The following is a 25,023-nucleotide window of genomic DNA, read 5'->3' as shown; positions in this document are numbered from 1 at the left end:
CTCGTATTCATCCAGTGCCAGCAGATGTTTAAATGTCCTGTCCTCAAATAATAAAGGCATCATCAGATAGCGTGTACTGTGAATTTTATTTTCAACAGAAATATCTGCCTTGTTCAGGTTGTCTGTCTTAGTCACACTTTAATAGCCTTTTGTAATATCAGTAAAAGGCAAAGTGCCTTGAAAGATTTTAATTCTCTTCAGGTACCTTCCTCCCTCCAAGTCTGAGACTATTAACCCATGTCATGCAATATGTCCTGTTACAGCCTCACAATGGACTTTTGGTGGCAGAATGTGTAATTGCAGGATCTCTCTTGCTTTGCGCCCCTGTGGAGCATCTAAGGGCACAGCGAGCCAAGCTCCAATTGTAATACCTTGCACACGTTTCCCTCAAGCACCCCTTTGTCCATCCTAGCTTCACTCTCGCATACACAGCGAGCAAGTTTGCCCACAATATCTGTCGCACGGATGGTTGTGCGGATTGTACCCTTTCATAGTGCTCTCATTGTCCCCCGCACTGCATTCTGGGGCTCCGTGCGACACCTGCCGCCCCGTTCCCGTTCAGGTAAACGGGAGGCGGTGAATGCCCGCCGCATCCGAGCCACTCAGGTCGGATTTCTGCGCTTTTTTTTTTCAAAGGAAGCGACAGCGGGGGTTTCCTCTCTCTCTCTCTCTCTCTCTCTCTCTCTCTCTCTCTCTCTCTCTCCATCTCTCTCCATCGTTTCTATGTCTGAGGTATTGTTGCATATCACCTCTCCGGAGCCAAACGGGACAGTGCTATGAGGTCTCTCCCCAAAAGCAAAACTTGCGAAGTGTACTGCGTCTCTGGGCATGGGCATCCAGGCTGCTCCGCGCAGGTAAACCTCTCTTTTCATCGTGCGTAAAAGGCGACTGTGCCAAACTGACTTTACTTTCAGCCAGGACGGTTTTATCCACTATATTCTATAAATATATACATCGCGAAATGAGTCTCTTACATGAATGATGCATAATAATCAAGAGTCATGGTTCAGCTTAATTGCAAAGTTCGTCTCTAGGGGTTTGTGGGTGTCTTTCTCATGAATGTCGGGGGTGAGCCACTTGATTGAGTGCTGACACCGCAGAGCCAGGCCGTGGGAAAGCAGATTCGTCTAGCCACGCTTTGTCTGCTCGCCCGGGGAATCCTGCCAACTCCCTAAATGTTTTAGGAGATCCTTTCAGCTTAAAGATGTTCACAGTTACTCTCACTAAATCAGGCTCTGCTCAGCCATTAAATCTATGTCTCATTGATTTTTGGCAGATAGGCTGCTTTTTCTTCTTTGTTTGCTGTGTTCATAAGAATAAAGATGCAAACAATTAAAAGCAACTTGAGCATGGGCATTAAAAGCTGGTATGATATTTGAGTCATGACCTTGTCTCTGGAAGGGAGAGGGGGAGTTGAAGGAGCCCACCCAGTCACTGAGCCCCCCCACGAAGACTGAGGATCAGAAAGAGGAGGGGGGTCCAGCTCCGGCCTTTTGCTCTTGGAGGAGACGGATGTTAGGTGTCCTGCCATTCTTTCCCTTCGCTGCTGCCATTGCACTGACTCTCCACTTCTTAACATGTAAGTACAGACCTGCTTTGGTGTTTCAGACTTTTCTCCTGTTCATTTGGACTTGCGCCCACAGTCACTCAAGATAGATTGGTAGATAGATGTACTTCATTGATCCCAAATTGGGGAAATTCTTTTGTTGCAGCAAGTGTACCTGTCTCAAATCTCTACCTCCTCCCCAGCTCCGCCCTTCTCAGTGTTCTTCCTTGGTGGCAGCATGGAGTTCCCAAACCTGAGCTTCTCCTCAGAGCTGACTGACTCCACCTCCCCTCAGTTCCGCCTGCAGGCTCAGGCTTTGAACCATTATGTAAGTGGAACGATGGACTTGTCCGTCACTGCCTCCCCCTCTGAATGACTTGCTTGACCTCCCCACTCGGGGCTGATCTTGCTGCTCTAACTTTGATATGGTTCACTACAGCAGGCCACTATCTCAAAACACAGCTGCCCTCTTCCTCCTCTCTTGTTGTCTGTCTTTGCATTCTTATTCACCTGCTTTCCTTTTTATAGGCTTTCTCCTCCTCTCTCACTCTCTTTTTTTTTTTTTGCACACCACTTTCCTCTATCCCTCTCTCTGTCTCTCTCTGGTGGTGTTAAATGTAAAGCTGAAACAGGAGCCGGGCTCAGTGTGTGTGCGAGTTCCCGAGACCCCCAGGGATAGGGCCCTTTCAGGGCTGAGGACAAGCCCGGCATTTGTGAGCCCAGCTAGGCCACAGGCAGAAAGAGTGAGAGGAAGAGCAGGCCTTCAATAAAAACATTGTCTGTGTAGCTTTCACACAATCAGACACTCTGTGCGCTGTACACTACGGAGAGGAGGTGAACCTCAGTTTGACGCTCGGGTTGAGAGGGAGAGACAGGGCAGTAGGGCAGGCTGGGATGACAAAGGGATTGGGGGTCTGGACAGAGATATGAGAGGGGGAATTTGGATTTTGGAGTAAATGGCCAGATGCATGGCGGAACATTCTTGCTGAGTGGTGGGGAAATGGAGACTCGATAGGTCTAAATCTACACGAACATAGTGTAATGCTCCTTTAATCAGTTGTGAGGGTGAGTTAGCAGGCTTGTAAAGTCATCATAGTATCTGTGCGGCCATCTGTTCATTAAAGAACAGGTGAACTCAAGGCCAGGAGCCCATAGCACCCAAAGCCCTAACTATACACAGCCAGCAGGTAGCGATACAATGGAGCTCTGTGCTGCTCAAAGACAACACACACACACAAGAACAATTCTTTTGTTGAACTCAGGCTGCATGTTCGATCAGGTGTGTTCATGTGTTGCTTACATGGAAAAAGTGACCTCACTGGCACAGCTGTGATGTCACACTTAAAGTACTTAAAGTGAACAGTATATAATCCTCCTTTTTTGTCTTTTTTAAAAACAGTTCTCAGAACTCTACGAGTCCTCGCCGTGGAGTTCTTACTACCTGCACTCAGGAATTACTGCCTTCAGGTATGATGCACTCAAAAGCCTACTGATAAAATTAAATGTGCAACAATTCATCCATAAAAGGAACACGTGTGGCAAAGACATACCCAGCTGTATGTCCCCTGCAGCATAGCAACATTGTAAACCTTTTGTGTGACAGTGAAGGAGCGGAAGGGCTCAATGTCTTCTACTGGAGTAAATTCTCCGCCCCAGATGGCGTTGCAGTGGCGATCCAGAGGTCCAGCCCAGAGAGGCTGCAGCGCAGGCTTCCTGGCAGCAACAAGGTGCTGCGGGACAGTCGCAATGAGCAGCGCTATTACATGGAGCAAGATGACGACATGCTCCACCTGCTGGGTAAGCACATTAACCACATTTACCATATGCACACATTACTCCTCTGTAGTTTCAGAAAATATGCAGATATTTGCTTAATAGTAAACCAAAGATAAATAGGTTAAAAACAGCAACACATAAATTAAAGGTCCTATATTGTAACACATTGAAATTTCCATGTCTTTTTTTTTAAGACGTACTGAATTTGAAGAATATTTTTACATTTCCTGCGTGTGTATGTAGGTTTGGACCGTGACGATTTTGAATCAGAAGAAAAATCCGACAAGAGTAAGAATCCAAACAGCATCCAGAGTGGAAAGTGGCAGCTGGGCTTCCAAGGTGAGGAGAGCACATCAACTTTATGCTACAAATCCTAAAGATTGGGTTTCTAATGGTGACCAAAACATTTCATTATTGCCATTAATGCTGCTTTCAAGGCCTGCATGCCAGGTCTGCTGACAGGACAGGAAACAGTGCAGTTGACATAATTCATCCTCTAAATATTTCCATCACTTCCTCTGTCTAGCGATGTCCTTTGACCTCTATGCCAAATACGGCAGCAACCGCACCCTGAGCCTCGTGAGCCCTAAGAAGCCGTACTACCAGTGGCGTCTTCGCGTGCCATCGGGACATGTGGTCCGACTTGTCATCCTCACCCTGCATGGTGCCACACCAGGAAGCTGCACTGCCCACAAGCTCTCAGCCTACGACTTTCTACTTCCATTACAGAACAAGATAATCGCAAGGCAAAGACATTTTTTCATCCTCTGGTGCTGCACCAATCTCATCTAATATGTCTCTTTTATATATATATATAGTAATACCCTGGATGTATTTACCTGCCTCAGGTGGTGTGGGCTGCCTATTTCGGGTTCGTCGCCTGTCATGAAGCTGACATCCTCTGGGAATGTGATGTTGGTCACCTTCTCCTTCAGCAGACAGAGGGATGGAGCAATCTTCAAAGCTTACTTCCAAGCCATCCCAAAAGCAGGTTTGAGTGTCGTCAAAGCAGCTGGAATGGTTTATTTCCACTGATTATGCAGAGCAAAAATACCTTGGTGTTATTGGTATTCTGTGCACTTCACTGTGTCATCATCTCCCCCTGCAGGTTGTGGAGGGTCGATTTCCTCCTGGAACGGCTCAATTACCTCCCCCTACTACCCTTCCTATTACCCTCCTAACATAGACTGCAGCTGGACACTACGGGTGAGTGTATGCAGACATGAAACGATGGAATAAGAAAGAGATCATCCAGTTGTCCTTTGTGAAAGATGTCTTTAGTCGTCTATGGTTACTTTATCAGGCGCCGTTGCCAGGATACCTGATCTCCTTGACGATCGTGACGATGGACATTCAGGATTCCTCGTCATCAGACGACTGTGAGAAAGACTGGCTCGACATCGGAGGGGTTAAGTGAGTTGTGAAACTTAAATGTGGCTCATGAGCAAAGGTTAGGGTTAACATTTCTTCCACAGTCAAATTAAACCTAAACTTTATTCACTTCACTTACTGTAAGTGTCTTTTATCTCCCATTTTTCTGTGGCTGCACGTGTGAATTCCATACTTTTGTGCTGCTCTGCATCTAGACTGTGTAATCCAGTGTCGGACAGCAGCAAAAAGCGAGTCTACTCCTCTCCTCTCTCCCTTCACTTCCATTCGGATGAATCTCTCACTCACAAGGGCTTCCACTTGCTCTACCGAGCCTTCTCTCCAGAGGGCAGTAAGTAAAGTCTGACTCTTTCAAATAAATTATCCTCTCACACTGTGACTTGAGGCTTACAAGAGTTTTGTCAGAACTGATAGTCTTTTTTTTAAAGCCACATGCATTGTGACTAACTTGATAACTTAAAGAGGAAACAATCTTAAACAACGTTCGCCCCAATGTTAAAATTATATGCATATCAATTTATAGGATGATTTTATAGTTTGAAGTAACAACATTAGACCACTTTTCACAAGGTACAGAAATGAGGAAGGGGAATGTAAAGCACACCAACAGTGATATTGTTGCTATTGGTTTTCTTTTATTGTTAAGTGATGTGGATTATGCTTGAAGAGGGTGAACAAAGAAGTTTAGTTGTGGGGATGGGATGGACGCTAGGGTGGAGAGCTGGTTTATGTAGCTGACTGAGTATTTGATAAGTACGATTAGAATATGGGTAAGAAGAGATAAGCATGTTGCTTCTTTCTACTCCTCTTCAGACAGGAAAGGTTGATTTACGCCTCTTATTATTATTATTATTATTATTGGTAATTTTTTTGTTTAGTTTTTTATAAGATTTCTTTGAAAAAAATGTTTAAAATAAATTATATTAAACCCCCCCCCCCCCACCCCCCACCCCCCCCCCACCCCCCCCAAAAAAAACAAATTCCAAGCTAGACTTCCTGGGGTCACATATATCTACATCTACACTCTAGAAAGTGCTGTAATTCAGAGAGCACGTTCAAGTCTCATCCCTGTCTGTCTCCAGCGTGTCCTCGGCAGTTTCGTTGTGGAGATGGACGCTGTATCCCTCTGAGGAAGGTGTGTGATGGAGTGAGAGACTGCTCAGATGGACGGGATGAGGTTAAATGCTGTAAGTCTGTTGCCTGCAGACACTTTTGTAGATGCAAAAGGGCTGTTGTGTATTTTTAACATTTCATTTGAAAGACGTGACCTTTGTGCTAGACTCAGATTTGGATGTGTTTCTGTGTTTCTACGTGCATGTTTGCACATTTGTGTAAACCATGTAGCCTCCTGCAGGCCAGGTGAAGTGCTGTGCGGGAACGGCCAGTGTAAGCCTCAAAGCAGCCAGTGCATGAGCGCCTGTGAAGACAGCAGTGAGGAGGGCGCCTGTGGTGAGTGGACACCATCATAACACATGAAAGCGCTTGTTCGTATTTTGATTATTAAAGGGTATGCGTTTGTTTCAGGAGGTAAATGTTACCACGTGTGTCCCAACAAGGTCTGTTTGCCAAAATCTTCAGTGTGTGATGGTGTTATTGACTGCAAAGACCGCAGCGATGAACTCAACTGTACCAGAGCGTGTGAGTATTCATGACGTCAGACATCACTCGTTACACTGACTAATCAATTTAAGTGTATTTCATTGCAATATGTACTTTTATCTCTATTATACATCTCCTATGTTTCACTGCCTAAACATGTCTTTCATTCTCTTCAGATTTTAAAGGCTGCTCCTCATCCTCATACAAATGTGCCAACGGAAAGTGTGTAAGTAAGGTTAACCCAGAGTGTGACGGGGTCAAAGACTGCTTTGACGCCTCTGATGAACTGCGTTGTGGTAAGTTGTAATTGTGACAAATAACTGCTAAAAGTCTTCTGGATTTCTGAAGAGAGTTGTCCTATCATGGTTTTTGTCTCCTCCTCTTTCTCCCTTTGTGTATCAGGGTGTGGCACCAGACCCAGGAAGCGCACTAAGATAGTGGGTGGCACTGATGCAGGGGCGGGGTCATGGCCTTGGCAGGTCAGCCTCCAGATGGATCGCTACGGTCACGTCTGTGGAGCCACACTGGTCGCCAGCCGCTGGCTTATCTCTGCGGCTCACTGCTTCCAGGACTCAGACGCCATTAAGTATGCAAGACACATGGACACCTCATTATAGTAATCACAATTGGTGAGTGAGCTGTGGTTATTCATGCATGTTGTTACTGCAGATACTCAGACACCCGTGCATGGCGAGCCTACCTGGGGATGCGTGTGATGACTACGGGGAACAGCGGCGCAGCCACCAGACCTATCCGCCGGATCCTCCTCCACCCTCAGTATGACCAGTTCACCTCTGACTACGACATCGCCCTTCTCGAGCTCAGCGCTCCTGTCTACTTCAATGACTTGGTGCAGCCCGTGTGCGTCCCCGCGCCCTCACATACCTTCACAACAGGAACCAACTGCTACGTCACGGGCTGGGGGGTACTTATGGAAGACGGTAAGAGCTAAAGTTCACAAAAAGTAGCCCATTTTTTTATATCTTGCTGATGTCTTGGAAACAAACTCCTGGGGCAATATAGACAAGCACTATGGCATGGTAATATATGCATAATATCACAAGATGTTTCCATTTTGTGTTTGCTTTAATTAAAGGCGAACTGGCCTCTCGCTTACAAGAGGCCCCAGTGAAGATCATCAACAGGAAGACTTGTAACAAGCTGTACGACGAGGCTGTCACTGCCAGAATGCTGTGTGCTGGGAACCTGCAGGGAGGAGTGGACGCCTGCCAGGTGAGAGTGCCAGGCGCGTGAGTGTGTGCACGCACCTGGCAGGCGTCACTGTTGATGTTGATTTTTCTTTTGTATTCGCATGAATTTCATAGAAGAATGGTTTGCCACATTGAATCAAATTTAAGTTTGATGTACGAGAATTTCCCTCTAAAGCACAACCCCTGCCACAGATTGTGTCTGTTTGAACCACCCAGCACGATCCAGCACATCCCTCACGTGCCCCGTTTGCTGTCTCCACTATCGGGTGTAGCATAGCCCAAGACCATTGTGATTGGTTTAAGAAATACAAACAAGCCAGAGAATTTTTCAGCCAGAGTGCTGATGTACAGTCTACCTACACTGCTAACGCTCAAGCAGCTCACATCCTCTGTGTCAGTGGATTTCTCTCTGTGTCTCTTTAACTTTCTGTTATGAAACTCACTTCAGCTGCTCTGGACATGTTTTGTCATGTCTGTGCATGTCTGTGCCCTCAGGGTGACTCGGGAGGTCCGTTGGTTTGTCTGGAGCGAGGAAGGCGGTGGTTTCTGGCGGGGATCGTGAGCTGGGGCGAGGGCTGTGCGAGGCAGAACCGCCCCGGTGTCTACACGCAGGTGGTCAAGTTCGCCGACTGGATCCGTCAGCAGACTAAAGGGCAGGTGTGACTGAACACCCCACACACCTGGAAAAAAAAAGACAGACAGGACAAAGGTTTCAGACCTGGAGTCCATCTTCAGATGGTTGTCATGATTGCCCAGTGACACATTCGGTCCGTTTTTGGGAGCGTGTCCATGGCAACGGGCCAGCGGGGGCATCATCCCGGCTCCACACCAACCAGCTTCTTTACAATCTCCAAACATTGACAGTGGAAATGTTGACATGCATATTAAATTAACTTGGCTTTTGGTTGGAGTACCTTATACAGATAACAAAATACCCTATTTGCATTCTATAGCAGAATGCTGTGAAAATGTACAAGACTACAAACATAAATTTCACCAATTACTTCCTGCTTCCCTAGCCATCCTGTTTTTCCTGTCACAGTTACACTGTTCACTACAGAGAGCGTGACGACGTCAGGTGTTGACAACAAAAAATCACACCAGTCCCTTTTCATTGAATGCGTAAAGAGTTCTCACCCCACACGCATGTAACCGTATATATTTTTGCCCTCCTCTATCATCCATGTACTGTATATGTGTGTTCATGACCGATGCGTTAAAGAGTTGTTATTGTACTGTATGTGTATGAATGTGCATTTGTACATCATGAGTTTTTATCCTTTTGTTCAATATATTCTGTTATTGTAGAGAAGTGAATAATCCCTCAATAGGAGGTGATAATATATTTTGCATTTCAGTTTTACGGTGATTTAATTTATCTTTACGGTGCCTCTTTTGTGCTTCCATGAAAAACAGGATCACAGCTCCCCTCACAATCCTGATGCATGGAGAGAACCTTACCAGTCATTTCCAAGCAGAGTTCGAAAACACACTTGCATGTTCCCCTTTTCCCCTGCTTTCCCTCACATCACCACCCAGGAGCCAATCTGCATCATTGTTTATTTTATGTCCTGGGAGAACGATGCACCTTACACCCAGAGGATGAAAAAAATGCATTTTGCATCGTTTTTAAATGATATCAGAGTATATGCTTTTACATTAAAACACAATTTACAGTGCAGAAGGTTTAAAAAAATGTTGTACTTATTACTGATTCATTATTATATGTATATATTTTTTTTATTACATGATGTCCAACAGTGAAATCTGGCTTTTTACCTTTTTCTTAATTTAAATTTTGGTCTGGTAAATGTCTACTGCTTCTGTTGTAGTTGGTGCTTTTGACCAAAAGAGTACAATATGAAGCACCTGAACAGTAGTTTGGAGTCAGCACTTTTATATATCACATCATCTAGGCGTTATGGTGGGAGCAAGAAGTCAACTTTAAACTGATGTTGCCTGTCTAAGTGGTGTGATCGTATGTGGTACGCTCTTCAAGGAACACTTTTCTTTTTTTTTGGGAGGGGGGGGGGGGTGTCCCAATTTGAAAAGTGAGAAACGTGCCTGTCAAGTTGTTGATGCTCACACCACCCGTTTACTCCGGTGCCTACGTGCTGATCGTCCCGTGTACCAGTCCAGAGTAAACACATTTTAAGCACTAGCTGCCATGTGCGCATCCTCCCTGTATCCAGTGGTGCGTAATTCTAACCTGCTCCGGAAATAACATAACTTTCAGGTTATTAGACATGAAATAGTTATTTCGTGTATATCTGAATGCTGTGTTTCAAAAAAAAAAAAAAGAAAGGGCAATTTTGGACTATTAACTTTGATTAACACCTCACTGGTCGATTTGTTTGACCGCTGGGGAGAACTGCTGTTACGCGCCTTGGGTGTGTCAGTGGACGTCAAGGAAGTCCGCTATCCGGTGGCTGCACTGTGGGAACTGTATAAAACCGCGCCACTATCCAAAACTATGGGAAAAAGTTGCACTGGAGTTCAAGCGTGGTGTCCTGTTGCGTGATCTCCCGCAGCTCTCCTCAGGAAACCAGCCATCTCTATTCACTGACCATCACTTCTGAGCGCCACAGCCAAGTGCGCTGCGCGGTGTTTAGTCTACTCTGGAGGAGAAAATACATCAGCAGGAATAAAACTTGTTTCATATTTTATAGGCTATTTGAAACCCGCTCGCTTCCTCGGAGTCCCCAGAGATGATGAATTTTATCCTCATCTGCCTGCTATGTGGATTGTATGGTGTTCTTGCAAAAGGTGAGTAACACGTTGAGTTTTGTTGATGCAGTGCTGCACAGAGCACCTGCTGTAACAAGTTTAGCTGAGGTTGGTAACTTATTTAACTATTTAAAGTTCTTATTTAGTAAGTATTCGTCAATTTGAATGATTGCAAACTGAAAAGGAAACTAGTTGTAAGTTGTAGAAAGTTGTATTTTATGCACAACTATTATTAGGGATATTTTTCCATATAGTAAAGGGTCATGATGCATTTGGCGCTTTTAAAAAAAAAAGAGGGATAAAAGAGTGTTTTTTCCAGAGTATTCGGTCTTTTCTTGGGAGGAGAACAAAAGATTCACAAATGCGCCTCTCCATCGTTGCGCGCTGTGGTGCGGCTGCTCATTTATTGGTCTATTAAGTCGTCAGTGCGGTCGTGTGCCTGGGGCTGTTCAGCTTGTAAACCTCTATTAGCACCGAGTGCAGTGAGAGAGATAAGCGCTATCCTGCGGGACACTTGTTTGGATAATGCGGACCTCTGTGGCCCGGCTCCTTGTGCGTTTGGCCCCGGTTGAATGGACACACGCAGGGCGTTGTTTCCTGAGACTGATGAGTTTGTCAAATGGAAGTTCTGATTGAAAAGAACGAGGGGTCATGACCGACTGGAGGAAAATATCCACCGGGCAGGAACCGGGGTTAATCTGTGCTTATTGGTCAAACAGTCGGCAGGTTGCTTTTATGATCTCTGTGGTGTTATTGATCGCTTAGAAGTCTTTTGTTGCTAAAAGGCGAAACAATCTTATAGGGCCTATTGTTTTTCTCCCCCCAAAAAATCATTTATTTTAACATGGTAAAAACAGATGATATGTAAATCAAAACAGCTGTGCCTTAATTATTATTTAACTTGCGTTCGGTTTTTAAATCATAGTTTTACATTATTTCTCCACCGTCTATTTTTGAACTCAACAAATTAGAACGATCATCTCATGCTGATTTCTCAAATCTGTAACCAGGGCAAAGCTGCGAGGCCTAGGCCCAGTGTAAGTAGGCAAGACTAACACTAGCATTAGATATAGCCTGCATCTTCCATATGTTTTTTTTTTTTTTTTTGGTCAATGCACCCTCACTCTCACTGTCATATAACAAATCATTTTTGGATATTGAAAATGCCAATGTACAACAGTACATCGTCATACATTCATAATCATTGAATATATGCATACATACTTAAACATAGATTTATCTTCATGTATACCTGTCTTTGTTGAGATATTATAATAAACCTTGTTAGAAGATCTTGGATTTTTCAGAAAACATATTCTGTAAAATACCCCACACCTAAATATGACATGAAAAATACTGTTAATTTATCCTTTTTTTTTAAATTAGTATTACAGTAAGTTTTTGGCTCACTTTTTGTCTGAACACATCAAACAGCAGGAAATTAATGAAATGATTTCCACCATCTTCAGGCTCTTGAGTGCAAACACACAGTATAAATGCAGGGGTTTTATAAGAAAAAGGTCTTGAGGTGCATGTTTGTTAACTAAGTTTTAAAAATAACTTTGTGAAATGAGTTATGGTCATTTCATCACCTGGAACATTACCATCTGTGTCGTCAAATTTTTGCTTTCAAAATTCCTGATAAGTCAGTAGAAGGGATTTCGCCCAGATGTCATGAGAGAGAGTGTTGAAACCTAATGCCACATGATGGGATTTTTATTTTTCTGTGGTTAGAAATGTGACATCAAATAAACAAAAACAGTGTGTTCTATTATACTTAGGTGAAGAAGCAAGGAAACGGCACTGAATTATTTAGGAATGGTGCTTTTAGACACTTCACAGCTTGTTGAAAAGGCCCCAGAAGGCCTGGAGGAGATCTTTTTCCTTCATCCTGCTCTGTGTGTGTGTGTGTGTGTGTGTGTGTGTGTGTGTGTGTGTGTGTGTGTGTGTGTGTGTGTGTGTGTGTGTGTGTGTGTGTGTGCGTGTGCGTGTGCGTGTGCGTGTGCGTGTGCGTGTGCGTGTGCGTGTGCGTGTGCGTGTGTGTGTGTGTGTGTGTGTGTGTGTGTGTGTTTGTGTGTGTTTGTGTGTGTGTGCGTGCGTGCGCGTGCGTGTGCGTGTGTGTGTGTGAAATCCAAGGAAATAGTATAGGAAGTGCTAGCAGTGTGAGTAATGCAAGATCTGCTCAATGGGGCATCCACTGGGAACAATGATGCTGACAATAAATGGTAATAATGGACTTTAGTGGAAAACTAACTCACTGCAGTACAAGTGAGAAGCGACACAGTTTTGGAGTGTTTTGAGCTGTGTGTTGCACACTCAGTACGAAACATTCACACTGAAGGACGGACTTCCCTGAATGATGTTTCCGCTGTTGTTAGGAGGAAGGAAGGGCGGACAGTCGTCTTTATCTCTCATTAATAAACCTCGGCGATGGAGTGGAGAAATGCATTTATTTGATAAACAAGAGGGACATTGCTTACGCATTTCCACACAAGTTGTCAAGTGGCCTGAGCGAGGAGATGTGCGGAGGGTCACAGATACTGTGGCCTGGATGGAGTACGTGCTGTGGAGCTGGGACTCACCAAGACCGGTTCTGCAATCAGTCAAAAGTCCGGTTTAGTCTGTTGTTTTTAATGGGCAGAGCTTACAGGAACTGTCTGACATATTTAAAGTGTTTTGTCTTCCAGGATTTGTACTGTAGATCTGGGTCTACAAAGTCACTTGGACTGTCTTATTCATGATTCCATATCATATGATTAGGATTGAATAAAGTTGCATTCACCATTTTTCTATATACGTTTATTAATAACCAAGACATTCTACTTCAATGTCCCACGATGTGAGCCCCCATTTCAGAAATAAACATCCTGCCCAGATGTCCCGAAAGAATTCTCTGTATGATAAAGTCTAACAAGCTGACCTTGACCTCTGACCTCTGTGGAGTGGCTCATGAATAAATCCCAATCATCTTATAATTACTATTAGACTACCCATACTTCAGTTTTGTGATGCACTCAATCAGTGATGGGGTTGCTGCCACTGCACGTCTTCTGATTCTCATCCTTAATCCTGTCTCTACAGACAAAGATCACAAGGGGAAGTACAGCGTTCCTATCCTGGATGTGAAAACCAGGCAGATGGTCCTCAACATCAACCAGACACTACTGCTCAGCTGCAGGTGAGTTTCAGACCAGAAAACCAAAAATTTGGGTAACGACAATTCATGGCGACCACCATGATTGAAACCTGTGAATCAGATCCATTTATAGAGACACCAAGTTGTAGAAGTTGTTGTTGAAGCAGTTTACTTACTTTTTTTTTCAACTTGAATCTTTATAAGTGAGAGATTTGCAGCGTTAAATAATATAGTAACAAGGAACATTACTTTAAAAAAAACATTTTTAAGAGTTAAATTCACATTTTCTCCACACTCAACATCACCAGAAGAAGAAACCAAAGCATGAGGATAACAAGTTTCATAAAAGTCCTTTATAGCGTCTTCATTAGCTGAAAGTGTTTTGTGAGCAAACTTTCAACCCCTTGTGCCTGTTGACCAGGGGTCGCTGGGAGCTGACATGGGCGTTCCCATCAGGTTTGACCAGAGATCAGGTGCAAGTGGAGGAGTCTCGCTGTGGGAGGACGAGCCAGCAGTACTGCAGCCGTATAACGGTGAGCGGCACCAGGGCCCAGCACACCGGCCTTTTCCGCTGCAGATACAGACACCGAACCCGAAAACAGATCTCCATCTATGTATATGTCACAGGTAAGACACTGCTGCATGAGCTCCAAGAGCACTGACACATTTCTGTTCTGTTTTTTCTAGCTGCATTCATTGACCAGCCCCTCGCTCCTTCATCCCCTCATGCTTATTGTTTATACCCCCAGGTTAAACAGGATATGGTGGGTGCTAAATACAGACCAATGCCAGAGAGCCAATTATATCTAAACACTGTTTGTCCCAACAACACATCCTTCTAGATGACTCTGGCACAGTTTCACCCCCCTCCTCCCCTGCCTCTCTTTTCTCAGCCCGATCCTACCTCCCTGTTGTCTATATATAAATCCTTTTTTTTATTTTTTTACTTTCGTTTACGTGCTACCTCGAGGCCAGGAATAGCCCAGCTGCTGAAAGGCTCAGGCCCTGGGCAGAGTTTCCCAGGGCATCAGCCTTATCTGCTCTGCTCAGCCTTGCTTGAAGCATCCTGTGCTTGGGGGAGGAGGGGGAAGAGCTTGAAGGGGGAGGGGGGGTGGGATGCTGAAGGGAATGTCGCTGTGTCTCTCTACAATCTAGGTAGCAGTGGGGAGGTGTGTGCATGTGTGTGTGTGAGAGAGAGGAGCTGAGAAGGATAAGATGAAGGCCAGTGGCTCAGTGGTATCAAGGGGCAGAGGAGGCATGATGTCTACCCAGACGGCTCCTCCCTGTCCGGGAGGGTGACGCTGTTTCGGGCTGGGCTGTGTGACGGGCACAGAGCTGGGCTGGAGGCCAGGGTCACAGGGCACGCTACTGTTTGGCCAACAGGACCCTCGGGGGCCATCAATCGCTCAGGTCACCATGTCCATTAAGCGTCAGACTTGGCCCGCGGCTCTGCTGCTCAGACGTTGCCTCCCGCCCCGAGTCCTCTATTAGGAATCAAAGCAAGAGAAGGAAGCCCTCAGTCCGCTAGTCCTTTGGGTACTTTTGTTCAAATGTTCAGAGATTTGCTTTCCTTGAATAACACCCTACGGTAACAAACAATACAGTGAGCAACACCCACACTTTTCAATGGTAAAGAACTATTACAGTATTCGAGCTGGGAGGAAAAAAGCTCAGAGAGGCTGTTTGATTGCTTCTAAACAATCTGTGTGTTTATTGTTGACTACAGGCAGTCATCTGCTGAATGGGTATTCAATGAATGGGTGTGGAGGACAGAGTATGTCTCGGAGTGTGTGTCTGTTTGTTTGTGTTTGCTGCAGAGATTGATACTTGGAAGTGTTTGTATGTTTGTGCATAGAGGCAGGTGATTGTTTTCTTTCCTTTTTTGTATGTGCATGGAATTAAAGGGTCGGTTCACAGAAACTCATGGAAAAGCATATTTCCACTGATATGTGGGCTTCGCCTCTCAGGCTACATATAGGCTGCCCTACCTTATTGGTGAGGTTACTGGACGTGTACTATAGCCTGAAAAGAATTTTGCAAACACAACTCAGGGCCTCTGGATGAAAACGTGCACACAGCATTATTAAACCATGATTTACGATTTTATTGATTTTATTAGTCCATTGTTTTCAGATTTTTGTTTCTGAGATTTCTGCTTCCACACCAACTCAGTGGAGGTGAATGGAAATGTGTTGCTCACAGCATTATTAAAATACATCAGCAGAATCTCTTCTCTGAAAATATGTCTTTGTGAAAAGTTTCAATGGAAATATTCTCTACTGAAGAAATCATTAATACAGTGACCTCTGCGGATTATCCAGAGTAACCAGGACACGTTTTATGGAAAGAGATGTTCTTGTTAAATTAAAAAGAAAAAGGTTTTCGGTCCTGTGAACACCTTAAACTTAATGTCATTCACTTTTTGGTATGGAGCAAGTGGCAATGCTGAAAAATGATGCCCATGCAGATGTTCCAAAAATTGCAGTTCCTCGAATGGTCACTTGAAGCTTGCTTCAAAAGCAGGTTAATCCCCACAGGCCCCCATGTTTAAATACCCAACTGTACAGCAGAAATAAGCATGTTTGCAGCCTGGTATAAAAATAAAAGAAAAAGATATTGGCCTCTATAGTTAATTTGCCTGTTCATGACAACTGCTCGAGGTGTGAGTTTTTATATTACTCACTGTGTAAATTATAATAAGGCTTATAGTCATGCATAATTAAGGCTCTGCCATCACAGGAGACTTAAGGCTTCATTTGGCCCTCCTCAGCCCCTTCCACGCTCGACCTTTCAGGCGCTACAAAGATAACGACAGCCGGAGTCCCACACATTGAGCTTCATTTTGGCTCTTTAAAAACCTATGGGTGAAATCATAGAGGCTCACCCAAATATTACACATTCTATGGTGTGGAGGCAGAAATATCCAAAATAAATGGGGCTGAAACAATGAATTAATTAACTGATAAGGTATTTGGATTTTAAACTCTTGGTTGTACAAAAGAAGAAATTTAAAGACCTTGTTAAAGATGTTTCTGTAATTTATGTGAACTGACCCTTTAAACTGTGCACTTAGTTGTAGGCTCTCATTGTTGTGATATTTGTTTATAATTCAGAAATGTCTTTGTGTATGCATTTGCTTATTATTTGCACTATATGTGTCCCTGACCGCAGTGTTTGGGTTTCAGACAGCCAGCAGCCATTTGTGGAACATCCGGGTTTGAGCCCCGATGTGTTGTACATGAAGGAGAAGCAGCCGCTGGTCATCCCCTGCAGGGTCACCCACCCTAACGTCACCACCACACTGGTCAAGGTCAGTGCAGAAAATATGAATGAAATGATGAGTTCATGTCTTGTTAATTGATGTTCGGGTGCATAGGTCTGCTCTGCGTCATGATCTCTACCTATAGTAAGTGCATCTTCCTCTAGCCAATCACACCACTCACATTCTTTGCACATCATCACTTCCCAGTTTTTTCCATCAGGGCTCACATATGCACACAAAGCACCGTTCCGTTTTTTCCCTCCTCTCAAGATCATTCGCCACATTGTTCTTATCTTGGCAGCCGTTACGCTGCGGCGTGTGTGTCCATTTGTTTGTGTCCGTCTGCGGATATGTGTGAAAGTGTGTGCGGATATGGTTGTGAGTGTTGGTGCTTGAGTGCTGAGTGAGGGGCTGAGCGGACAGTGTTACTAAGTGCAAAGACAAGCATTTAGAGTGATGTCTATCTGCATGTGTGTCTGTTTTTGTATGAGTGCATGTTGCTGTATGGATGCTAATTGCCTGTGAATGAAACAAAACCTTAGCCCATACGTCTGCTTAAATCTGCGAGAAACCTTCCAGACAAAGATGCTCCTTTCTTTACTAATTTTTTTCCGATGGCGTGGCGCCCACTGCGTCCTGTTGGCACTGTTTCTACCTCTGGAGACAGGACATGGAGTCTGGAGTGCCCCTTTGGCCCTTGTCCAGCACCACTTCCCACATCTCACCCTTCACCTTTTGTAGTAGGAATCCTGGCTGCCAACTTCCCCCAACTGATGCTTTAAGCAGCTGGTTTGCCAGGAGGAGGAAGCAGAGGTAGCTTCTGTTTGCCCCGACAGATCAAAGTGCAGTAAATCCACTTTAATCACGAATGCTGATCATTAATGACAGCTTGTGCGTCACTGTAGGAAGCTTATTGTGGTAAAACTACAATAGAGTACTTGTATCACATACAGTAGGTTCTGGACTAGACTTTTTGATATGTATATCAGATGTGCAACACATAACAAAGAAATAAATGTATTAAAAGGGACACTCAATTTAGTTCTGCACCTCCATAAAGTTAAAGGACTTGCAAAAGACAGTGGCGGAGATTTCCTGACTTTTGGCCTCTAGTACAGTATGGTTCGAAGTAAAAAAAATAACTCTCATACAACTCAAATTAATCTTTGTAAGACCCTCCCCAAAGTTCGCTAAAGTTATTACAATTCATCCTGAGGTCCAACATGTCTTGTCCTTGTGTCTGAATTAAATTTGATATCAATCCACCCAATATTTTTCTTTAAATCTCCAAACGTGAGTCCCATGGTAGCGCTATGGTAAGTGTTATGGATTCATCCTCTGGCCTGAACTAAATTTCATGGCAATCCGTCTACAGTAATAGTTGTTGAGATACTTCTGTCTGGACCAAAGTTGTGGATGATCAACATGGACATCCATACAGCCACGCTGCTATTTGGGAACCAGGATGTGCAAAAACATCATTAGGACAAACCAGATCCTACATGGCGTGTCCTAATAGTTCTATAGTCCATGATCCAATCCTAAAACAGCCGGGCTGAACATCAACACACACACACACACACACACACACACAGACACACACACACACACACACACACACACACACACACACACACACACACACACACATTTTGTTCTGCTGCCATCTCCTCACAAATGCCTGGAACCTCAAATGTAATTACTCTAAAAATAGCCCTTCTTCCTCTTTCCTCATCTCCCTCCTCTAACCCTGCGCTGTGCCAAACCAGGAACCATCACTCTCACAGCCTCTGGAGTGTTTTTTTCCTGGAGGGAGTTTGCACTTTGCCTGGATCTCTAGTATGACCCCATCTCAGGGTGAATGATTCCCAGGAGGCTTTGTTCTCTCACTCTCGCTGTGAAAGTGAGGTCCCGGAGGTCCGGGATGATGGGGTCGACCTGGGGTTCCAGTCCAAATGTCTATATCCTGTAGTAACAGGATGCGAGGAGAGGGACTGGAGTCAAGTTTCTCATATCCTGACACCTCTGACTTCTTTGCTCCTCCTCCTGTTTCTCCTCCTCCACCTTTGCAGACTCTCTATGTAGGTTTGGAGGATGGGGGGCAGAGAGGGCACTAAGGGTGCTCTGAGGTGGCGTCAATGAGTTCGGTAGAAGGGAAGAGTGGGAAGCATATACTTTATAGAACTGAGAGAGGAGGAGGAGCTCAGTGGCGTCTTAGAGGGTCGCCTAACTCTGGGAGGGGGGATATCAGCCAGTTCACAGTGGGGGTGGGTGGGTGGGGCGCTCTACCTGCTCCCTTGAGAGTGGGTGGGAGGCTTCCATAAACTCTAGTAAACATTTCCTTGAGGCTGCCTCCAAGAGAAGAACAAAGTTACACAAGTATCCATGTCAAGGTAGCCAAGTATTATACAACCAACAGTGTGAGAATACAGGCAGCATCATCAGGTGCTTCTTTTGACAAACCAGCAAACCCAACTGGAGCCAAAACTGCATAAAATGGAACCCAATTCTAGAAAAAAACTGCAGGGAAGTGAAAACAATTTAGTTACCTGAGTTGTAAAAGAAAAAGAAAATAATCATGGCAGTGTTCGGTTGAATCCGTTTCAGGCTAGAGTCGATTTGAGCTTGAGTTGGACGTGTTAACGTCCCAAACAATGACGTTTTGAGACTTGACTTTGGATTTTCTCTCTAACAGCAAATCAAATGCAAGTGACAAAGACCAGTTTCTTCTTGTTGATTATCATAGTTTTTACAGTGTGTTGCACATCACTTGGAAACATCTTCCTTCCTTATCTGCCTCATTTTATCACGCCACCTGTGCAACGGATTTCACATCTGTTTGGAGGGGTGAAACTGTGTCATTGCAGCTGTTGTCATTGTGGTACAGTGAAACATTTGATGGGTGTTGTCTTCTCCTCCCTATTCCCACAGTTCCCCAACCACAGCCTGAGTCCAGACCAGAGGAACATCATATGGAACGGCAAGCAAGGCTTCACCATCCGAACTCCCACCTTCTATTACATCGGACTCTTCTACTGCCAGACGGTCACTGAGGGCGTCACACACAAGTCACGTATATACTTTGTCCACAGACCAGGTCAGCGGCGCATGAATCACTTATATACACAAAGAAAATCACACGTAAACATGTATGTGTATATATAATTTCCTATACATTTTTTTTCTTTCTTCTCACAGTGAGTAACATCATGGAAGTGTATCTGAACAGCAGCGGACCTGTGCAGGCCCTGAAGGGAGAGAGGCTGGTCTTGAACTGCACTGCCACTGGAGAGTTGAACACCAGAGTCAACATCACCTGGGACTACCCTGGAAAGGTCAGACCTGCTTTAAAGTCTGTGGAGGCAAATAAGCTTTGACAGAGATGTGCTGGAGTGTATAGTTCTGTTAACCTGCAGTTCCCTACTCCAGCAGACAGACTAGTTATTTTATTGATTGTAAAAGACAGATATAAAAGTACTACTTTGAAAGTTTATTTCAGTAAAACTAAAGTATTGCTCCTTTAAATTGTACTTTCAGGTCAAAACATTGGAAATAATTAACAAAAATATCAAGAATTACGCTTGTTGTCCTTGTTGACTCATTCACTACCAATCCCTTCACTTCAGTTTAGTTTTTCGATGATTGCAGAAGATCGGCCACATTTTACTTTCTCGTTGATGTGATCTGAACTGAAGTACCAGTACTGTGCTACTTTCTAATGAGACATAATTGGGACTTTGTCATTACTTAATAAAAAATATTTGTTAAAGCTTTATAGATAAGCCATTTGTGTAGAGATAACTTTTTGGTTTTCAGGTTGTAAAAAAATACTACTGGACAGTTTGACTGTGCTACAGAGCATCTTGACTATTAAAAAAAAATTTAAGATTTGATCATTGCAAAGAAAGAACCATTTATTAATTACTTATCCACTCTAGATCATTAAGTAGGTCATTATTAAAGGGGTTTCTCACTATTTAATAATCATATTCAGTCTAGTGTTATACATTTTAATACTTAAACTTTTTTGTTAGTTTGACAGTAGATACATACAGGAAATGTGGGGTAGAGTGGATGATATGCGTGGAATCAAACCATGGATGTGGTTAAAAAAATAAAAACAACCATTTATGTTATGCTGGATGAGGATATACTCCAGCCAAAAGGATTTTTAACAACATGTCATTCAAAAAGTTCTCTTTTTTGATGCCATATAACTGACGTATAAATGATTAATAAATCCCTTAATAACATTTATAAAACATTTAGCTTTTAAACAACTTAAAAAACCCATTATTATCGATTGCTTTATAAAAAAAAAAAAACTATCCCTACATCCCTTCATTAAAAAAGGTAAAATACTTCAAAGAGCAAACAAACCCTACACAGCTTCTGTCACAGACTGAAAACTCACATGTTGAAACTGCATATTAACCCGTGAAAAGATGAAATGATAAATAAATACTTTTCATTAACTTTTGATTCTAAATTGATTACAATTATTTTGCATTGTAAATCACTCTAATGTAAAAACATGCAGGTGAGGCTTCACTGTTAATTCTGCGGCTCTTCCTCTCCCTCCACCTTCAGAATAACAACACCGGCTTCACCTCCAAGAGGCTCCTGAAACACAGAACGCACATGTTGTTCTACAATATTCTGACCATCCCAAAGCTCCAGCGCTCAGACCGAGGCCTCTACACATGCCGTGTGACCAGCGGAGAGAACAAAAAGCAACAGAAAGTCACTGTTACAGTTTTTGGTGAGAGTCTTCTTCTGAAACTCCCCTGACATTTAGATGATTCAACCGCACATGGGCGGATTACTCATTTATATTTATAACGAGTTTCATTCTGATGACTCTTGTGGATGAATGTCACAATGATCAAAAGTTTCCATTTGCTTTCTTACACAATGTGCATGTGTGTGTTTATTTTAGACCATCCGTTTATTCGCCTGAAGCCCAGACAAGGATCTGTGATGGAGGTACAGGCAGGACAGAAATCGTACCGCATCTCTCCCAAACTACGAGCGTTCCCTGCCCCTGAAGTCATCTGGTAAGAGATTACCTTGAGCCCTGAAATCCCTAAATTTCTTAAAGTTCCCATATTGTAAGACGTGAGATTTCTTAGTCTTTTTTTGTTATAAAGCAGGTGAAGGTGCTATATAAATACTATGAAAGTATCAAAACGCTCAATCTGCAGAGAAATGCACACAGCCTGTATTCAGAAATAAAAAATATATTTAGTTAGAAAGTGCAGCTACAGTGCCGTTACAGTCATTCCCCAGCTTTAATGACAGAGCAGAGACACCAAGAGTGCAGATGTGGACGACTCAGACACACTGACCAATCAGAGCAGACCAGGCTTTTTCAGGAGGTGGCTTAAAGAGACAGGCACTAAAACAAAGCGTTTTAGAGAGATATCTAGTTATTTCTACTATTGTAAATCTCTGGCACACATTGGATGTTTGTATCAGCAACCAAACATGGCTGATCATATTAAGTCATCAAAATTATCTAAGTAGTTCTGTAATTTTCGAACCTCCAAATAATTTTCCTTTCAGGTCCTTAAACTTTGCTCAGAGGTCTTTTTTTCCCCTGACAGGCTGAAAGATGGCATGGTGGCAGCAGAGCAATGCTCCAGATACCACATGGATGGGAATTCCCTGGTGATCCGAGATGTGGCAGAGGAGGATGCTGGGAAGTATGCTGTCCTGGTACGAAACCAGGAACATGGGCTTTACCAGAATCTCACGCTCACACTTGTGGTCAATGGTGAGAAATTGTATTTTTCACCCACCAACTAACTTTGCCTTTGACTTCCCTCAGTGTCTAAACCTTTGTGTTTGTGTGTGCTTCTTGTCTGACAGTGAGTCCTCAAATAGGAGAGAAAGCAGTGTCGTTGCAGGACCCGGGCTCGGTGCCCCGGGGGAGCAGACAAGCCCTTCACTGCACAGCCCACGGAGTCCCTCCGCCACACATCCTGTGGCTCTGGCATCGCTGCCCATCCAAAGGCCTGTAAGTTGTCCAGAAGACTAAACGCAGTGCAGTGTGTACATTCAAATCTTTCCTCAAAAATGAGCCGGTTGACCAGTTGAAATGGCACCAGCTGGTTAACTTTCTAAACCTCCATTTAGAATATATATATATATATATGTATGTTTTTTTTATTTCATATATATATATATATATATATATAATTTTTAAATCCATCTAATGAAACATTGTTGCTGTTTTCGTTATCAGTTTAAAATTTGTATTTTGTACACAGTTTGGCTGCAAATGCTAAAAATAATATCAATGCCATAATGTTAGCAATGCATACAGCACAAAAAAAGATTGTTTGTCTGTGTGTGTGTGTGTGTGTAATTTTGAAAAACGAGACATGTTTTGTCTATTTCAGCATGTGTTCAGACAGCCTTTCCTCTTGTAACCAGAACAGATGCCTTTTGGGGGCCTTTCATGTGCGGGAATGTGTGAAAATGTGTGTGTGTGTGTGTGTGTGTGTGTGTGTGTGTGTGTGTGTGTGTGTGTGTGTGTGTGTGTGTGTGTGTGTGTGTGTGTGTGTGTGTGTGTGTGTGTGTGTGTGTGTGTGTGTTTTTGTGTGCCTCATCTTGTCTGTGTTTGAATGTTTGCTTGCTTGTGCAACTCTTTCCCCATATGTATGTTCTTTTACCGTCTGTGTTTCCTCTTTAATATGTTTGTTTAAGTGTATACAAATGTTGCCTGTGTGTGTGTGTGTGTGTGTGTGTGTGTGCGTGTGCGTGTGTGTGTGTGTGTGTGTGTGTGTGTGTGTCTGTGTGTGTGTGTGTGTGTGTGTGTGTGTGTGTGTGTGTGTGTGTGTGTGTGTGTGTGTGTGTGTGTGTGTGTGTGTGTGTGTGTGTGTGTGTGTGTGTGTGTGTGTGTGTGTGTGCGTGTGCGTGTGTGTGTGTGTGTGTGTGTGCCTGCTGCATTCATAGACACAGTACACAGTGTATCTCAGACTTGAAAGGACAGAGAGAAAAAACACACTTCAATAGAAGCCAGTTCCGTGCTCTCAGGCACGATTTGTTGGTTTCCAAATCAAACACTATGATTTAATGAATTTCCTGTCCAGGACGCAGAGTAAGAGGCCTGTTTATTATTATGATTGCGCACCGCATCCTGTGATGCCTTTTCTTATATCTGACACACACTATATATAAAGTTCTCATGAGAAATGGCCCAACCCAGTGATGCTGAGGGACGGGCCTTTAGTCAACATACACAAGTACTCAAGCAGGCACTTGGCAGAGACATTGATTGAGTTGTTCTTGGAGGTCAGAGACTTATTGTTTTGCTTATGACCAAGTCAGAAAGGTTAAGTATTACCTGAGAGCACCACAGCAGCCGCCCATACTCTATTCCCCCTCTGAGGCGCACTGACATCATCCGTGTTCTTGACCCTTAACACCGGCACTCTCACGTGGCGCCATGCCGAGGTGCCTCCGGTGTGTTTCACATGTCCGTCTCTGCTCTCAGCCAAATGTAATCTATAAAATGTACACGAACATCTTTTAGACCAGATAGCGATGCTAAAGTATCTGATAGTCATTGTAAGACTGAATCTAGGTAGAGTGATGTAAGCTCTTTATCCTGCAGAAATGTCAACCCCAAAAATCTGTTGCATATTCAGAAAAAAAATATTAGATTATCAAGTAAAAAGTATTATTAAATATTTGCTTCTGTTGTACTTCATTTTTGATTTTCTAGTGTAGAGGCGCAGTGTGTGTGAGAGCAGATTTGATCTTGTTTCATCGTGATGAGAATCACATGCAATCTGCACATGAAGAGAAACCCAATTATTTTATGGTCAATTTTGTGAATTGGTACTCAAATTTTGAAAAAAAGTTATTTTTAATCTATGAATTTCACAAACAATTGGGCATTAAAAAAAGTACAGTGCAGCAGAAACTTCACTCAGCACTGAGGCTGCATGGAGGCACTAAAGTAAAATTGCACAGTAATGTTTCAGCAGATTACATCTGGCCTCCTCATTGGCTGATTTGTGGTCCTTTGTAAAGCTCTGTTCTGGTTCTGGTTCGGCATCAGTGTCTACATTGAGTATGTTTCTTTAGTTAGTTTTTGGCTGGATCCTCACTAGGCCCTTGTTCTTTGCAGCCCGGCTGCACCACAAGCCTGACGCTGCGCTGGAGGAGGCCCAGGGACTGTGGACCACGCTGGGTCAGGCTGATGGGGGGTCTCGCGCCTGGGTCTTGGGCCCGCTCCTGGGTCTGGCCCTGGGAACTGCAGTGCTCTTATCTGGCCCGGGCAGGAGGCGTACTGGGCTTCCTGTGCGAAAATCAGAGCGCTTTTCCTCTCGTTGTTTGGCTTCCTCTCCGACGCGAGACGCTTCCC

At 43.8% G+C, this 25,023-nt stretch overlaps 2 protein-coding genes across 2 annotated transcripts in view; both read left to right on the top strand.

Annotated features, from left to right (window-relative positions):
* Positions 1-776: 776 nt before the first annotated feature.
* LOC310963694 (suppressor of tumorigenicity 14 protein homolog) lies at positions 777-8,184 on the top strand (the record flags this gene model as incomplete). Its single annotated transcript, XM_083936597.1, has 19 exons — positions 777-854; positions 1,402-1,579; positions 1,750-1,874; positions 2,946-3,013; positions 3,150-3,343; positions 3,566-3,661; positions 3,849-4,068; positions 4,171-4,313; positions 4,431-4,528; positions 4,626-4,735; positions 4,909-5,042; positions 5,794-5,898; positions 6,056-6,160; positions 6,236-6,349; positions 6,487-6,606; positions 6,713-6,896; positions 6,980-7,251; positions 7,407-7,543; positions 8,017-8,184. The coding sequence occupies 19 exons, from the start codon at positions 777-779 to the stop codon at positions 8,182-8,184; spliced, it is 2,649 nt and encodes an 882-aa protein (XP_083792723.1).
* A 1,985-nt stretch (positions 8,185-10,169) lies between these two features.
* The window catches only part of flt1 (fms related receptor tyrosine kinase 1), a 33,143-nt gene continuing 18,289 nt past the window's right edge, over positions 10,170-25,023 (top strand). The window contains exons 1-10 of the mRNA XM_083935788.1: positions 10,170-10,287; positions 13,330-13,426; positions 13,806-14,011; positions 16,570-16,694; positions 19,578-19,743; positions 19,845-19,981; positions 21,237-21,408; positions 21,586-21,703; positions 22,253-22,422; positions 22,518-22,665. Coding sequence (XP_083791914.1) covers positions 10,230-10,287; positions 13,330-13,426; positions 13,806-14,011; positions 16,570-16,694; positions 19,578-19,743; positions 19,845-19,981; positions 21,237-21,408; positions 21,586-21,703; positions 22,253-22,422; positions 22,518-22,665 — 1,397 coding nt within the window. The 5' untranslated portion in view covers positions 10,170-10,229. The remainder of the gene's footprint in view (positions 10,288-13,329; positions 13,427-13,805; positions 14,012-16,569; positions 16,695-19,577; positions 19,744-19,844; positions 19,982-21,236; positions 21,409-21,585; positions 21,704-22,252; positions 22,423-22,517; positions 22,666-25,023) is intronic.

The sequence above is a fragment of the Echiichthys vipera genome (genome assembly GCF_963691815.1).
Source record: "Echiichthys vipera genome assembly, chromosome: 21".
In the NCBI taxonomy this organism is placed as follows: domain Eukaryota; kingdom Metazoa; phylum Chordata; class Actinopteri; order Perciformes; family Trachinidae; genus Echiichthys; species Echiichthys vipera.
This window is presented reverse-complemented; position numbering and strand designations above follow the sequence as displayed.